The sequence below is a fragment of the Stegodyphus dumicola genome, chromosome 8, assembly GCF_044657685.1.
Source record: "Stegodyphus dumicola isolate Sdum_Otavi_A_Nest chromosome 8, ASM4465768v1".
Lineage (NCBI taxonomy): Eukaryota > Metazoa > Arthropoda > Arachnida > Araneae > Eresidae > Stegodyphus > Stegodyphus dumicola.
The window spans coordinates 178,479,381-178,498,695 of NC_140775.1; the positions used below are offsets into that span (position 1 = coordinate 178,479,381).

A 19,315-nucleotide genomic window follows, 5' to 3' on the forward strand; every position below is an offset into this window, starting at 1 on the left:
ATAAATGAAGGTTAATTATATTAGAGTAAAAATTTAAGCAAAAATAGGTATACTAATTAATTTAAATACCAGACATGAACGAAAGCTAACAGTTTCATTATAGTGTAGCAAGTAAAAGCATAAACAGGTATCTAATTAATAAAATAATGCATAAAGAATGATAATAATGTGAGGCAAAAAGTTATCAACCAATCAGTAATATAGTTTGGAAGGGTACTCTGCATAATTTTGTTGATTATGCCACTGCTATCAATTTGGAGCATACCCTAAGCCCCAAACAATACTATTCCTTCCCCAGAAACATGCTAAGTGAAAATTTTATTAGTTTTAAATAAAAAATTTTTGTCATTTATGACCAAGAAAATTAATACAGCTAAAAAACATATTTTTTGCTTCTTAATACATTTAGATAGACCCATGTAATATAAAGATTTTAATACATTTCACTTTATGCTTTTAGCCTACAGAATAATAATAGAATTGAAAAACTGCATTTATTGCTTTTAAATCACTTAGTTTGTTAATCAATAATAGAACAAATTAAATTTGAAAGAAAAATGAAATACTTTATGCTGTGTTGAAGGGCAAAATGCTTATGTGTGGAAGATAAAAATATTTTATTTTGGACACTGGCATCATATTTATATTAAATCTCCCAATTTGTTGATTAAATTTCAAAAACCATTACCTTTCCAAATGGCAATACATTTATTTTAAATCACTGAGTTTTCTGATTGAATTTCAAACATAAATACTATGTGAGTGGCAATATGCTGCATTTAAACTGCTAGTTTTGTTGATCACTAAATTTACACAAAGCATTTAAAAAGGAAGAAGAAGAAGAAGAGGGTGGGAAAGAAAAAGGAAAAGAAAACAACAACAACAACAAAAAAAAAAAAAAAAAAAAAAAAAAAAAAAAAAATTCAGACAAATTCTGAACAAACAAATTCAAATTCAGAACAAATCAGACTTCAAGTTGCACACATTCACGTAGAGGACTATGAGTGTTAAAAATTTGGTGGCTCTATGTGCTGTTGTTTTTAAATAAAACGAGGAGCATAGATGCATATATACAGATTTTTAATTATTTAATAACAGAGATTAATTTATATAATCAACAAAAGAAAAATTATACTTTTAGAACAAAATTACAAAAGCAGTTACCTTCAGTTAAAGGCACAGATATAATGACTCCATTGCCTGTACCCATCCACAGCCTTTTGCATGAGATCAATAAAGCTGTTATTCTCACAAAGGAAAATCCTAATTTACCAGTTCCTGTATAAAATTAGATAATCAGAAATTCATATGTACTACATGTTCTAAAACAATTTTAGACAAATATTTCTTTACCCTAAATGCTACAAAAATTTTAACCCCTCTGAATAACTTTCTTCTGTATAATTGAAAAAATATATATTCATTTGTATCACATGTTAGCAACATATATATATACAGAAAGCAATGCCATTTTAATATTACATGCTATTAACATATATATATACAGAAAGCAATGCCATTTTAATATTACATGCTATGTTCACCAGCAGCAAACATGTTAAGGTGCTGAACATTAGCAGTTTAACCCAGGTTCAAATCCCAGAGAAGGGGCTGGTTGAACGTAGTTTTTTTCAAGATTTTCCCCATGCATAACATAGATTTGGACCTTAAAATATGTTCTTCAAAAGTATCCCTACCCTTGGTAGATAGATACCTTTGTGTATATCGCCATAATAATAATATATAAATAAATATTACAAAATATATCATATGCAATCATACAATTCTGCTTCAAAAGCAGCAACTATTTTAAGTACATAGATAAGGGCATAATATAAATAAAACCTTGTAAAGCATTTAATGTTGAAAATTTTCCATCTAGTTATTTTATCGATACCTTTATACATAATTCATTATTATATATAAGGAGTATGCAATGAAAAGGTATGACACTATAATATGATAATATATAATAATTATTATAATTGATGTCTTTATTTATAAGTAATCACCACAGGCTTGAGCACAACTATCCCACTGTTTCACGAACTGAAGAATTCCCTGTTCCCAGAATTCCTGTGGTTGTGACTGGTGCCAGACCTCCACTATGTCCTTCAGTTCATCATCTGAGTTAAAGTGATTCCCTTTGCGATGTGTTTTTGTGGACCAAACAAACAGAAATCACAAAGCGACATGTCTGGGCGAATACTCAAGCTGCTCCACTTAGCCATTATACTTTGTGTGACTTTGGAGACGTGTAGACATGCATTATCGTGGAGCAGAATCACTCCTACCATGAGCAGCACAGGTCATTTGCTCTTGATGGACTTGTGTATGTTACAGAGTGTCTCACAGTACACGTCACTGTCAATATTTTTTGTTGTGCTAGAGGAATTTGATGAGTAAAGTACTTCGGACTTCAAAAAAAGACAGTGGGCATCACCTTGCCTGCTGAGGGTGCAGCTTTGAATTTTTTAGGAGGAGATGATGATATATGCTTCCATTGCATGCTGTCCCACTTTGTCTCTAGTTTAAAGTGATGGCACCAGCTCTCGTCACTAGCGCCAATCCGCTCCAGGAGAGTGGGGTTTTCATGATAATGAACAAGGTGCTGCAGTGCACCTGTTATGATATATACACAGTTCCTTTTGCAGTAGCCCACACACAGCTTCTTTTGCTAGTTTACACTAGTCACACAGTTCCTTTTGGAGTTTGTTGGGCTTCTTTGGAACCCACTGCATGCATATCTTCTAGTAACCCAAACTGTCGTGCACAATGTGTCCACAGTGTTCTAATGCTGGCCCCCACTATCACTGCCAACATTCACATTGTGACATGCTTATCACTTTTCACCAAGTCGTTCACCTTGTCGATGAGCTCGGCCACAACTATCATGTTTGCTTGACCTTGTCTCGGGTCATCATTCAAACACTTTTGGCCTCCACTTTCTCAATGACTTGTTGGACACACAGTCTCCTTCATATATGGCCACCATCTAGCTATAAATATCCGTCAGTTTAACCCCTTCCACAGTCAAAAATCTGATAACATCTTGATTCTCCTCAATTGTGGAATTCTGCAATGTGAATGCCATGATCTTCCCACATATGCACTGCCGCATCAATGGACAGAACACACAACTGCCTGCTTATCTCCTGCTTTCTGTGAGGGACCTGAACATGCGCACAACCACGCTGAACACTACATTCAGATCCCTAGATGTCTCACTACATTATCCAAAAGCGGTATATTCAAATTTCAACCTGTTTAGTTGTTACGTTTCATACCTTTTCATTTGAGCATCCCTCATATAAACATAGGTAATGCACTAGTACCTCATATTTCAGCTAAGTATTACACTCAGATGAAATGTAACATTTAATATATACAATGTACAGTAAAATCACACAGGCACTCAGTTACCCACAATATCAAAATAATGGCACTTTTGAAAGTCTAAATTTAAATCTGAAATTTAGACCTAAGAGTTAAAAACACATAATGGGCTAACAACCTGAAGATTTAGGTGCTGGAAATATTTATGTTATGTTTCTGATGCTCTGTGTAACAAGCTTTGACCAATGAATGGACCAAGGAATTATCTATAATATAAAAATGAACTTGCATTGATGTGTGGACATGGTAGTAACCATGATTTTGAGAAACAATTTACAATGAAAAACAGTAGATGTACTCTGTCTCTTTGCTTGGAAAGACGCAAAGAATATTACTTTATGTTAATGCTGGCATAAATTATGGCCTATGATTATGTTCACACATGATGATTCAGATTCTCTCGTTCAGTGCCTATAGCCGAAATTTTTTATTTAGTTATATGTTTAGAGAAGGTAATATTAGTGAAGTGGCAATCACACTTTTGATGAGACATCCAAGCATGCACTGAAAAAGGAGAAAGAGGATGAGAAGGAAGGGGAGGATGAAGATGACATGCAGAGAAAGAAAGTTACATAAATGGAAGCTGATGAAGAATTGCAAACTTTCATAATAATTATTAACAAATATTCATCTTACGAGTTATGAAACTTAATTGTATATACAGTGAATATTTAAAACTGGCAACAATCTTGTAAGCAGGCAGACATATGAAGTTATAAGTTCATAACTTTTATATGATAATAAGTATGGTAATTTTCAAATTTGGCTTAATTTTCTGAAAATTGAAATCACATGTAAGTGCTTTAATTTTACAGAATCTGTATGACTTTTGGCATTATTGATTTAATTGTGGCTATTAGATAAAACACACACACACACAATCGGTGGAAACTCCTCAATTTCTATAGATGGTATCCCAAGACATGAACAAGTAAATTCTAGAAATATATATTCAGCTATCTGAAAAAAATCTGATATCTAGAATCAGCGAAGTCCCATTGCTGCTAATTAAAAGGGATTCTACTGTATTTAATTCCATTTTAGCAGCATATTATAAGCCTGTAATAACAAAACTATACTTAATTTATAATGTCAAATGTAACAATGAATTTGGGAATTGTGTGAGACATAAAAATATTGTTTATTGTTTTAAAACACGAAATTTTATCAGTAGTTATTTTCACTTAGAATACAGTAAAAATTTCACGCCAACTCAATTTCTCCTTTTTTTTTATGTGTGTGTATGTGGGGAGGGATGAAGAAACAAAGAAGACAGATTTATCTTTTTTATTATACAACAAAAAAAGACTTATCTTTCCATTATAGGATATAATAATTAAAAAAGTTTAAAAGATAACAAGCTTAAGTCTTCTCAGCTAAAAATTTGGCAGTTTTAAATGAGGAAATAGAGAGTTAATTTTTTTCTTATTATGAAATGATAACCAGAGTTAACAATTAATTATTTCTGACCTTTTTATGACACCAAGTAACTTAACTTTAACAGTAGATTTTCTCTAAAATCTGTTATTAAGTTTCAAAGGTAATTCATATTTTCTTAATGAGCTGCATTTGCAATAAGTTTTAAAGAAGATACTTACACCACTATTTACAATTCTCAAATTTCTGGCAAAATAAAAAGAACCAACAGATGTCTAAAACTACTCATTTTTTAACTCCTAAATGTAGGATTTCCTATAGAATGTATATTTTATTCAGAAATAGGAACACATGGGACAATTCAATAATAATAACAACAATAAAAAGGTGTTAAATTATTACACTGTTATTAGCTTTTATAAATTTCTGTTGTAAAGTTTAATAAAAAACTAAAAATTCATTAAAAATTGGAAAAATATTAGTTATAAAAACCTGGCAATAAAATAACCACCAAAAACTAATGAAAGCATAGTTTAAATATACAGTAGTCATTTAAGTTCCCCCTCAAACTACAAAAGAAACATGATTCTGCACAATTATCAGAGGGGTTAAATTACCATTATTTTTGTCATTTCAACTATGAAAAATACTTCAACGGATTCAATGAACTGAATGGAAAGTGGTATAATTGAAAAAAAAGAGATTAATCTAAACTGTGAGACTACTGGAGCTTATCCCGTGTTTTTGAAGATTAATCTAAACTGTGAGACTACTGGAGCTTATCCCGTGTTTTTGACATCTTGCCAAAGTAAGTTTGCCTGTGGTGATTATGAAGTAGATATCGTAAGTTAAAGGTAGTATTTGTTAATCTATTCTAAGAAGCTAATTACAGAAATCTGACCCATGTGTTTGTGATTTTGAAAGTAGGATAGAGTTGTGTAATCAGCTGAAGTATATTCACGACAGCAAGTAATGTCAATTTATAAAATCTCTACAAGACCAAATCATTTTAGTTTGCATTATCTTAAGTTTGAAAAACCACCAGAAATAGGTTAATAATGATTTTAAATTGATTTTAAATTTTAATATGTGTATCACATTTACTATTAAACAGTAACAAACTGTTTAGTTAATTCTGTGATTAGACATTACATATTAAGGTCAATTTTAAGTTATCTCACTCTACTGAAGTTAACCCTCTGAGCGGCCAGGGTTTTCGCTAACAAAGCACAAATTTCCCAAAACTACTATATTTTTTTGATTTTAATGTAAAAACTCTCCTGGTATTTCATACCTGGATTTATTTTCTTTTCATATATTGCCTTAATTTCTTTGACATATTTTAATATGCATGTATATATACGTTCTTAAAGACATCACAAAAAATATTCTAGGCCGTATGTATACGGCCTTGCCATTTAGAGGGTTAAAGCAGATTCTTAATGCTTGATGTTAAAAACAGTAAAAGCAAATTATAAAAGCTGTTTTACATAAGACACAAACACATTAAAAAGAAGAGGGGGAAGAAGAATTGTGCATTTACACTTATTTTATTTCCAAGAATTTCATTTCAGTAAAAGAAGAACTAATAAGTCATTAAAAAATATTTTAACCCATATGTAATCAAAAACAATTTAATAACCGTTCTTTAAAAAATCAAGCATAATAATTATGACTAGTTATCACATTATAATTAAAATATGAACAATAATAATCATATTCATTGCTTCAAATCACACACAGTTTTTCTAATTACTATCATTTTAGCTAATAATTTAGTAAGAAAATATGTTTAACTTTTCTCCATAATAAAATTACTTATTTGCTTTTCAACATGTGTTTATCATTCTAGATGCTTTAAAATGGTCAGATAATTGAAAAAATGAGTCAGATATGCAATGATAAATTTATATTAAAGAACATTAATAAAAACATTTTAAAACACAAATGTAGTTGCAAAATAAAGAAATATATATTTGAAATATAGTCAACTTCCAATTTAGCATGGACATCCATACAATTAGCCTAAGGTAATTAATTAATCTACATTATAATCAAAAGAAAAATTCCAGAAAGAATTTACCTGTATTTTCAAACAGTTTAATCTATAGAATAATTTTATGTGGTTTCATACACAAACAAAAAGAACAATTTCTTTTATATCAATCATGTATTTCACAATAGTAGCTAATGTGAAACAAAAGATTAATGGCTCATTTTAAGTTTACATACTGCAGACTATGCAAAATTAAATTACGCACTGCAGATAGAAACAACTCCTAACTGTTATGACATCATCTACTTTCATTGCTGTTACCACATGCATAAACATGTTACCACTGCAATAAACTACTAATTGTTTTTGTTCATTTGCTCAGGGCCCATTTAATCTATAACCTGTTCAATTACTCCTGATTAATTATGAGTTGAATGCAATTAATTAAAGATATTTAAAAATAACATTCTTAAATTTTTGAAAATAGAAATATTTGTTACATTACAAAAACAAATTTGTTACATAACAAAAATATTGAAATTCAGAGAGCAAAGGATAAAAATCCAGTATATACTAATAGTATAAAAATGTAGACAGAGAAACTGAATGAACAGTATTGATATTCATTTACCTAACATTTTGCTCACATAAGGTTCAATATCAACATCCTGAAGATGTTGGCGAGTATGCGCATGATAAAGCCGTAAAGTGCTATCCAAACGAATAGTTACCCATACGCCGTCCTCAATCCAGGCCATTTGTCGAACTTGACTTTCTTTGCGAGGATGTGCATCAAACGTTTCCTGAAATAATAAAAAAGAAAAGTTTTTTTGAAAGAATTAAATACTTAATTTCTTTTCATTTCATGCTTCAAATAAACATCAATGTAACTTCAAACCTTGAAATATAATACTCGAGGTGTCTATATCATGTAGTAATACAATTTCAAAAAGACCATAAATAGGCAAGTTTGATTGTACATAATTTAGATTAAAAACTAATTATAACACGATTTTGATATTAAACACATTATGATTTAATTAAGTAGTCTAAATTTTTATTTAAAGTGTTTATTGGCTAATTTAATTCAATTTTAAATTTTCTTATGACTCCATACATATGTAAAATAAGTACAGCTTTTATTTACCAAAGAGCTATTATGCAAAATGAAAATACAATTAATAATCATGCAAAATGAAAACACAATTAATAATCAATGTGCAAACAATTTTTTGGATAAATGTTATAATGGATTAAAACATTTCAGACTGAATAAAATTTATCAGAAAAAATTTTGCTGAAAATCATTTATATAAAATAGAAACTGCACTATATGATAATTGTTGTCATCTTTTGTTGAGGAATTGTCATCAAAATTTTCTAGTTTTCCTGATTAACCCTCCCTCATTGAAAAGTTATAAAAAAGTACTGATGAAGTAACATAACATCCCACCAGAAAATATTTATGGGATAACCCATGATGCCAGGGGGAATAATTGCCAGAAGGCTTCCAACTTCTTAGATCATAATTTAAGTGTCACAACAGATTATGGCCCTTCATACAGGAATTTCAGTGTTTAGCATTAGTGGTGGGTAGAATACTGCAGCTTTCGTAGTCTTCAGCAAAATCACTAATGTTGATTTTGTGCCTCTTTTTTGCTTTTCATTTTAGGATTTTGGCGGTAAATTTGAGCAAGGTCTCTGATATACTTATTTATTTATTTATTAGTATGGTAAAAACAGATCATTGTGTACATGAGGAGAACCACATACAAAAAATTAAAAGGTGTACATGTTTTGTACAGAAAACGGAGAATGTAAAAAATACACAGCACTGGATGCATTGTTGAAATAGAAGTCATTCAAAAAATGTTTCCCTCCAAAGTTTCCAAAAAGTTCACAACTTTTTAATGAGGATGCAGACAATATGGATGCAACCAAATTTTCTTTTAGTCATAAATATTTCTTCTAGGTTTATATTTTAAAGAGATCATCTAAAATGCAAGTGGGTTGGCAACTACGAAACTCCATAACCCTGATAATTAATTTTATGGAAACATTACAAAAACTCAAGAGCCAAGACTTATGTTTCATATACTTAAGAAACTGTGGGGAGTCAATTTTTTTAAAATTATATTTACACAGTTATCCACTACTGAAATAATTTGCAGAATTTCCCAAATAAAAGAGAAAATAATATTTTAAAGTACATTAATTCAATTCTTTTTACAACAGGATTATATTAATCTTGCAAGAAAAATATTTGTTAGAAAATACACATTCATAAATTTAAAAATTATCATTTACGCAATCATATAATGACTTCTTGCTTTTTGACATTAATGATACTTATAGAAAATTAATTTTTACTCAGGATCTATTTAAAGCATTGGATAATTTTAATAAAAACATTTAAACAATTACTTAAAGAAATTACATTTACTAATAAAAATTAACTTTTGGATTCTAATTATGTACTGAATTTTAGTATTACGCAGCAGAATTTAAAAATGAATTTACAATTGACAAAATTACAGGATAAAGCAATATTCATCAAAATTAAGTTTAATAAAACAAGTTTGGTTTATTTAACTACAGCAAAGAAAACACAAGGGCTTCTGCCTATAAGGAGAGATGCCTTTGTGGAGAACTTTCTAAGGAAAATTGAATCACATTACACATGAATAAAAACAAGAACAATCCCATGCAGTCAACTAGTGTTCAGCGACTTTACTACTCAGCCGCCGATGGGCCTTAATAAAAAGTACATATATATGGGAGAGGGGGGTCTCTCTATGAAATTTTTGGTACTTTCCCATTATTATGCCACTCATTATTTAAATGGCATTATGATTATCAGTAAAATATTAAAGTATATCTCAAACTATCATGAAATGGCCAGCAGTCTTAAGCATCTTCCTCACTCTTTTTTTAAATAAAAAATTGTCAACTTTTTTTAAAAAAAGAAAGTATACAGAAATAGAATGATAACTAATGGACTTCTTAGAACCTTTCTCTTGAACCCATAACCTATTCATTACTGGTCTCATGGCAAGTGGGCTATATGGACTGTGATTAAGACTGCAGGCTGTATGGAAACAGTTTGTAATATACTTCAGCAATTTATTGGTAATCTTAGTGACGATTACAATATGGAGTTGACAACAATAAAGAAATGCTTAATTTTCTTCCACTGCCATTACCTAAACTGTCTCAAAACGGAATTTTCCATCTAAAACTTTTAAAGATAAACAAAGTTAAAAAAAAATACTAACCACAACTGCAAGACTCTCAGTATCCACTACATGAATACAGTTCCTGTATCCACACCAGACGTACTTATCAACTATTGTCATACAGCGAACAGAGTACAGAGGTCTTCCCAAGTCAAGTAAATGGAAGTTTAGAAGATCCCATTCTCCGTCTGCAGAAAATTTCAATGAATTCAAAGATTTAACTGATGACAAAAATGATGAAATCATTATACAACAGAGAATCAGCTTATACAGTTGTATCGAAAAACTTCTCAATGCTAATTTAACATGTCATTAGTGCAGAAGTTCTAAACTGCCTTATCCATGGATAGACCCGGCTTAATTACATAATATATATATATATATATAACATAATTAAGCCTAGCACTATGTGTCAGTATATGTCTACATGCAACAGAATATTTCTAATTATATTATTAATATTTTTAATTTTAAAAAATGCTTTAAATTATACTTTAAGGCTTTAATATATCTTCAAAGCAACAAACATTTTTACTAAATTTACAGAGAATGGTTAAATGAATATCACCTGAATGACATTAAGAGGGGGAGAATCGAACCTCAAATTATTCTATTATTATTATTTATTTTTTAACTCCCTCCTGAAAAAAAGGGGGGACGATAAATTTAGTTTTCACACATTTAAAAATCTCAAACGTTAAAACCAAACATCGTATTTTTGCTAAGTAGAATTCAAACTTATTGGCTTTTACTCGTTAGAATGAGTATAAACTTTTTTAATACACTGGGGCATCATATATAAATTAAGATTCTGTATTTTTTACAAAAATGATTTTTAATATAAGAAAGCTACAACAAGAATACTTGCTTAAATTAAACTATTTTTACACTTAAAATTTATGTCTACAACCAATGATTGCAAAAATACAGCCCTTTAAATAAAAATATTTATATAAAGATTTGTATTATAGAGTTTTTATATTACAGACATTATAGAATACTATTTATTATTTTTCTGAAAAAAATTAATAAATGAAACAATAAGCACTGAATTTATATTAAATGATAAATCAAACAAAAGTTATAGCACCTGAACCCCGATGGAAAATAGCAACACTTCCGTCTGCCAATCCAGCAAACACGCGACCCCTCATATGTCTATAATAAAGAATTTCTTTTGACACAATATATAGTAACGACTTATTTAACACAAGAAATCAATTTTTATATTCACATTAAAACATTAAATATAAAAACACAAAATATCAATATGTAATATGAAAAATTTCATAAAACCATGAAAATAAAGCTCACATTAATTTTTATTATAAAAATCATTCATGATAAGAAACATCTAAAGAAATATATTTTTGCATTTACATGAAAATATAAAAAGTTCATACTCATTTTCATAATGACATTATAATAATATCTCATACATAAGATCTACATTAACATAAATAATTATGATACAAATGGTCTAATATATAGCAGTGTTTTGATGAGACATTAGATAATTAATTTTAATAAACTAAATTTTATGCTTTAAGTCTGATATCATGAATTCAAAATAAAAAACTGGGTTTCCAAATATGAATATTACAAACAAAAAAAAATTTAGTACTTTTGTATAAGTCATGGTGAGACTTTGGAACACCCATCAATTTGTTTTTTGATTTTTATATAAGTTAAAATAACTTTGAACTTAAAAAGTTTGAAATCGTATGTGACCATATATAATTTTGGAATTTTACTTGACAAACATGACATATAATGAATGAGTCTTTCAATTTAATTTACAATGCATAAATTATGCATACAAAAATACCTAAGCAAGCTTTAATAGTATTTTCAGCTTGAATGAAATCATACAGTAATTCATTTTAAAGGTTCCCCCCCCCCCAAAAAAAAAGATGACAGATATCTCAAAAGAGCTTTTGCTATCATTAATTACTTGGTACAAGGTGGGTTCTACAGGAAGAAATAAAACCTTGCAGAATTCTGACAGCAACAATTTTTTGCAAACATATAAATAATTTGAAAATTTTCTCAAAAATTATGCTGATCAAGAAATAAATATTAAGCATCAAGAAAATGAATGAACAATTGATACCATTTAAAAAGTTCAAAATATGAATAGGTTAAAAGAATTTTAGATCAGTATTCTTAATTATTTAGAATGCACAAGGTCATCAAAAATGGCAGACCTGACTTTAAATCCCTATACTGTGTTTTATTGTATATCAATCTTTTTAGTTTTTATATCAAAATGATTAGAAAATATCCAAGTTTTGACTACAGGAAGAAGAAAGTAATCATGACATGTACAGAAGCTTTGTTCAGTAGTTATGATAATATCATCTTGAACCAATCAGTTTGTATGAAGTTGGTGACCATGTAATATAAAGTGCATTTGGGCATGCAGAATTTAAATATCATGCAACACTTCAAAGCAATTTTTGATGAACTTATGGAATACAGCCATCTGTTACAAAATAATCATTTGCTGCCTTTTTGCAACAACCACTCCAGAAATGATCCAGCATACACAGGTACTTAAAAAGTATCTAATGGAGCTCATATCGAAATTTGCTAACTGTATGATGAAAATTTAGATCTTTTATGTTTATTATGCAATAAAAAGAATTATGCTGACTCTAATATTTTTTTAATAAAAGTTGTCTCTAATATTTTTTTAATAAAAATATCTAAAACTAACATGATCTTTTGTGGTGACCACATACAATAAAACATAAATCCAAATTCGATGAAGAAAAATGTTGGTATTTTAAAAAACTCTACTCTAAAACTGTTAAATAAAATGAATGACTCAAATTTTAAAATATGACAAAATTACATTAGCATTGTGGGTAAAAGGCAAAGATATGTATTCAGTTTTACAAACTGCTGGACTAGCAGACAGACCAATCTGCCAGCCTAACAAACACTCTAATCATAGACAACTATATCTATAGTCATAATTATGTTTTAGAGACAACTGCCTTGTTTATGGTGAAACGATACATAACTTCTAGCATATGTAATTGAAGATCACAGCAACCAGTGCAACTACTGAATTCTTAGTTTATTGGGTAGAGGCTAAGAGGCTATAGTTTCAAAGTTTGTTAAGTGATAAATGCCAAAAATATAGCCATTATTTTCTCTCTGTTTTTCAATAAACAAAATACAATAAATTCAAATGTCTTTATTAGAAATAATTTTTAAATATACATGTTTATCACAATTAATTTTTTATTGTTAAAAATATCAATATTGATTTCTACAGATTTTAGGCTTTGTTCTTTTCTCTTCATATATGGCAAAGAACAAAAGTCTTCATATGTGGCAAAAAACTGCAATATTCATCATTTGACAAATTGTATTGATATGTTCAATATTGTAATCTATTTCCATAGTGTGTTCTGATGAGGTTTTAACCCTTCCACCAACTTTTGATAGCTGACTTTAAAGCAATAAGTCGTCTCACTGTTTTTCATAATTCCACTTATTAACTACGTTTATAAGTATTTCATTACCTAGTTTCATATTCACATAACTTTAAAAGTGCATAAAAATAGACTTATAAACTATATAAACAGAAAAATTTAGCTATGTATTAAATGTATAAGCTATGTATTATATGTATAATTTTGTAAATTATTTTTTTGAATTGATATCACTATGTATTATACAGCTGTATCAAACATTTCTTAGCAGTTTATTTTTAAATAGCAACTTAATGCTTAACAGCTACTTAGTAATATAGTTTTACTACTACACTTGATTAGTTAAGAATATTTTAAAATTTGCAGAGACAGATACTAACAGTTCAGTCAAACATTTAAAATATGTGAATACTATTTCATTACAAATCACTTTATCAACTGTAAAGGAAACTCTAGATCATGAAATATTCAAACATGGAAAATATGCTACAAAATATTCAAATATAATTTACATAAAAGTGTGCTGGTAACTAATACTTACACGATACTGAGTACAGAATCTCTTAATTTCACAGAATTAATGCAGCACCACCACTGAGCCACAGAGGAATGCACATATATGCTAAATTTAAAAATCATGATTTTAGCATCAATTAAAAATTCCTACAATACATTTCAAAAGTTTTGTATATGTATGAAACCCCCCAAAAAAACTGTTACTGTAGAACAAGGATGTCAAACTCGCGGCCCACAACAAATATTTTTGCGGCCCGGCCAATATATCGGCAAATAATAATATATAATAATAAAATAACATATCGACGAAGAAAAAAATGAAATGTTTACTGCTAAGTAATTAACCATAATTTATTCAGTGTTGTTAGATTACTCACAACGAACTGACACACACACTACTTAAATTACAAATGCGTGTGAGTAGCTTGCGTTCAGCTACCTTCGGCTTTTGGGGGACACGTGCACTCAGATCTTGTACGCAGCCGAATGTGGCCGAACTCATGGTCTCAGTTTTCCAATCATAGTTTTGTACGATATATTGGTGCATGCATGTGCATGCTTCTTTGCTTTATTATTAATTATTACTTAATTCATATATTGTTACATATTTCATAGTTATTTATTTATTTAGTTTTTTTTATTTAGAATTGTAATTAGATTTGCTTCATGTTGCCTTAGCAACGCAGACGATTTTTGAAAAGACAGCTGCGTTGGAAGGTTAAAAATAGAACAGCATTAATACCTAATACATAAAGTGCATTTAATACCTAATAAATAAATTGTGCATTTAATACCTAATAAATAAATATCTCGTAATTGCTGTTGCCATCTACAAAAATCCAGATATTTATAGATGTTTCCAGTATATTTGAGAAATAAATTATAAAGCTTATAAAAGCCGAGAACAAACAACTCTTCTCAGTAGTAGCTGTAGTTCGAGCGAACTGTTTGTTTACTTAATGCTGTGATTGATTTGTAGCGATTTCGCTGTGAGATAGAATTAATTTCTCTGTTTTGAATTGATTTTTGCTAAATGTTTGACATTTTGTGATATTGTTAGAATATTTTTGAAGAAATATTTCAGCATTTTTATTTATCTCTTGTGGAAATTTTTGTTAACTTTTTAACGTTAACCGTGTTTATTCCAGCCCTTTGTATTCAGTATGTCTATATCAAAACCAAGTGGTAATAAAATTAAACGAAAAATCGCTGACGAACATAGAATATTCCAAATAAAATGGGAATTACAATATTTTTTCTGTGAAATAAAAGATAAAATAATCTGCTTGATATGTAATAATACTATCAATGTACCAAAGTTATATAATATTAAACGTCATTACGAACAACACAAATCGAAATATAACAATTACGAAGGATTAATGAGAGAAGAAAAGTTGAAAGAGCTCAAATTAGGAGTGAAAAAGCAACACTCCATGTTTAGTAAAGTATTGCAAGAAAGTGAAGCGGCGGTACATGCAAGCTAAGTCTTGTCCGAGTTGATAGCTAAACATTCGAAGCCTTTTACTGACGGTGATTTCATCAAGGAATGACTAATGAAAGCTGGAGAAATTGTTTGTCCTGGAAATGTGAAGGCTTTTCAATCAATTTCATTGTCTCGAAATACAGTTGCGGAAAGAGTTACTGATTTAGCCGCAAATTTAAGTGATCAGATCAAAACAAAATCATCTAGTTTCCAAAGTTTCTCCATTGCCTGTGACGAGAGCACGGACATTAGTGGCAGAGCTCAATTAGCAGTGTTTCGTCGTTCTTGTGACAAGAATTTTAACATTTTTGAGGAATTACTGGAACTAATACCGATGCCTGGTACTATCACAGGAGAAGATATATTTACTTGTGTTTTTGGACTTCTGCAGAAATACAATCTACCTTTGGCAAAATTAAATTCTGTAGCTACAGATGGCGCTCCATCAATGACTGGGAAAAACAAGGGCTTCGTAGCATTACTAAGAAAAAAACTTAGTGAAATTCACGGTTCAAACATTCATCATATGCATTGTATTATACATCAAGAAGTTCTATGCATGAAAGTAATAAATATGAAGAATGTTTTGTTATATATAAAAAAAGTTATAAATTTTATAAGATCTCGAGGTTTAAATCAGCGTCAATTCACTGCTTTCTTAAGTGAGTTAGATAGTGAATATTCGGGTTTGTCCCACTATACCGAGGTGCGTTGGTTATCTTGCTCCAAGATTCTCAAACAATTCTGGGATTTGAAAGAAGAAATATGTCAGTTTTTAAAAACGAAAAATCAAGACGTAAGTTTGTTTTACGATCCAATATGGATATAAGATTTATCTTTCTTGGTTGATATAACCAAACACTTAACTGATTTAAATTTATCGTTACAAAGAAAAGATCATATCATTACAAACATGTTTGACATAATTAAAGCATTCAAATGTCAACTAGTTCTTTGGGAAAAACAACTTAAAAATGAAGATTTGACACACTTCCCGACGTGCAGCATGAACAAATCAAGTTTAGATGATACTTGTTCGTATCAAAAATACGCAGAAAAAATTGCAAATTTAACAACTGAATTTGAAACGAGGTTTAATGATTTTAGTTCCCTCGAAGACAATTTTTTTTTTTTTTTTTTTTTTTTTTTTTTTTTGTTTTCTTCGATTTTCTCAATAAGTATTGACTCAGTACCCAGCCATATGCAAATGGAGGTGATCGAGATTCAATGCAACTCAAATTTGAAAGCAAAATTCATTGAAGTGGGCGTGCCTGGATTTTACAAATATTTACCAGCCAGGTTTGAAAATACTCGAAAATTCGCATATGAAATTATTTCCATGTTTGGTAGCACTTATCAGTGCGAGCAGTTATTTTCAGTCATGAAAGGTAATAAGTCTCCTATTAGAAACCGTATTAATGATGCTCACCTTGGGTCAGCGTTGAAAGTTATCACTGCAAACAAAATTTCTCCCAAAATAGGAAAGATAATAGCAGAGAAGAGATGTCAAGTATCAGGACGTAAACATTAATTTTTCTTGTTCTTTTTTATATAAATATATATATATATATATGTTTATTATTGTATTATTCGAAATAAATCTACATTTCTATGAATATTGATTTTTTTTTTTTTTTTTTTTTTTTTTGCGGCCCGCTTAAAGTTAAACCTTGTTTGTTTGGCCCAAGTGTACCTATGAGTTTGACATCCCTGCTGTAGAACAAAAATTGTATTTACATTGATATAAATAAAAACTAAAAAAATTTTTCTTCATATGAAACACATTGTTACTATATTATCAAAGCAAGTTAAGAAACACAGTGATGATAGAGCAGCAACTTATAAGGTGATATTAAAATATACTGCACCATTTACTGAATAAATCATTTCCAAATATTAGAAACTACTACATTGCTTTATTGATGGATAATAATAAATAATGTTCTATCATGTAAAATGAAAACAGAATAATAAAATAACAGTTGTCTCCTGGCTTATACAGGATGAGAAATGAACAAGCCATTATGCTGAATAGCATAAAAGAGTTAAATATAGTGTGTAAGTTAATGTTAATTTAACTTTCTTTTCTTACATAACAGGCAAAACAATAAAAAGAATAGAACTATTTTTACACAGAAACTGCAATAACATATATCTACAACTACAACTATTATCAGAGTTACAGAAGACAAAAGACAGATGACAAAATTCAACCTGTTATCCCTCCATGCAGAGTTTACCAATTTGGGCAGCTAGATGATATGGCTGCAGTTTCAGACTCATGATATACTTTTATGATCATGGCTGAGTAATGTACAAAACATTTTCTATCTCACAAAATTAATAAACACCACAAAAATTATGGACACAAAAAGGACTGGACTGCTATCAATAATATAATTATTATTATCAGTATTTTCCACTAACTATTTTATCTACCAGGAGTTCCAGAAAATGACTCTCAATAAACATTAAATTTACATCAACGAAGTTACAACAAAAAGCCTTCTGAGAAAACTTCCCTATAAATAATGTGATAATCAAATGATTACCCATGCTCCAGAAAACTGTGAATCCTATATAATAATATCCTACAGAAAAATAAATTGAAGATGTCTCTGTGGTATTAAATTATGATAATAATAAGAATTTATAACATTAATCAAGCAAGGATTTCTCTGTCTGACCATGGCAAGATGCATGCCATTAAATACATTTCAGCTGTTGGAAAACACTATCCTGAGTTTACCCATCAATGCAAAGAAGCTTTCCTCAAAGGATTGAACCATGAATATCAAATTATAGTTATAACAGTGAGTAGACAATTTGTAAGGCAGCTAAAAACTACAAAATCAACTCTGCAACACATATTTATGCAAAAGATCTGATTCATCTGTATGAAAATGTCATAAATCAGGCCTACCTGTTGATGCAAGTAGACTGATTCATGACATTTCTATCCAAACAAGGATGGTATATATGATTAGATTCTACTAACAGATAGAAGTCACCACTAGGGTCAAGGTTATTTTATTTTAAAACATTCCAAATGAAGTCACTAGATGCCAGTCTTATGGATAGTCTCCAGCAGACAAAACTTTTTCCAGATCATATCACCATCTGCTATTTGTAGAATTTTTTTTTTTTTTTTTTTTATAAGAATGTTAGAACAGTCTGCTTCTTACATGGCATTAAAGTATCTTACAATGGAAATTCTAATAAAAGTTTAATATCAAGAGAAAGGACTGTCACAGTGTGTCTAAAAAAAGATGATACCACTTTTTAAGGATTTTGTGCATTTAGGTTTGATCACATATATATGATTCAACTACTTGTATCCATACCACAGCTTTCTAACATCATTGCATACAGACCCACCAGGCAAATGGGCTGGCTGCTTGGCTGGTTCTCCATCTGTAATGTGAATATGAGCCTGTTTTCCTTGCAAAGTCCTCCATGAAGGCATCCCTCCTCTTATGCAGATACCTCTCATGGCTCTGCTGCATTGAAATAACTTAACCATTGCATACTGTATATCCTAGCCTAATAATTGTACTCTCCTATAAAGTCATCTTCTTTAGCAGAACCAGTTTCTCTTAAATGAAGGAATTTACCCCCATAGGCAGATAGTCCTCAAGTTGCTTTGTCTTAATCAATTAACCTAACATTTAGAAAAACACTATACCTTACCACATGCAGCAACAACATATTACTCATTGCCACAGCAACATAATAAAAAATTCAGCTTATCATAATGGTCTCCACATTATTTAGATTTCAAATCAATATGACAAACACAAAACACTTTGAAAAATATATCTCATGTATATTAGCTTTCAACGCAATTTATAACTAAAAGACC

At 29.7% G+C, this 19,315-nt stretch overlaps 1 protein-coding gene across 5 annotated transcripts in view; it reads right to left on the reverse strand.

Annotated features, from left to right (window-relative positions):
* Window positions 1–19,315, reverse strand: part of LOC118181070 (C-Jun-amino-terminal kinase-interacting protein 4-like) — a 91,698-nt gene that overhangs the window by 6,173 nt on the left and 66,210 nt on the right. For all 5 annotated transcript variants that reach the window (XM_035350151.2, XM_035350153.2, XM_085822799.1 and 2 more), the window contains 5 exons: window positions 13,993–14,073; window positions 11,096–11,163; window positions 10,045–10,193; window positions 7,401–7,572; window positions 1,165–1,278 (listed from right to left, as the gene is read on the reverse strand). In XM_035350151.2, the coding sequence (XP_035206042.1) occupies window positions 1,165–1,278; window positions 7,401–7,572; window positions 10,045–10,193; window positions 11,096–11,163; window positions 13,993–14,073 (584 nt within the window). The remainder of the gene's footprint in view (window positions 1–1,164; window positions 1,279–7,400; window positions 7,573–10,044; window positions 10,194–11,095; window positions 11,164–13,992; window positions 14,074–19,315) is intronic.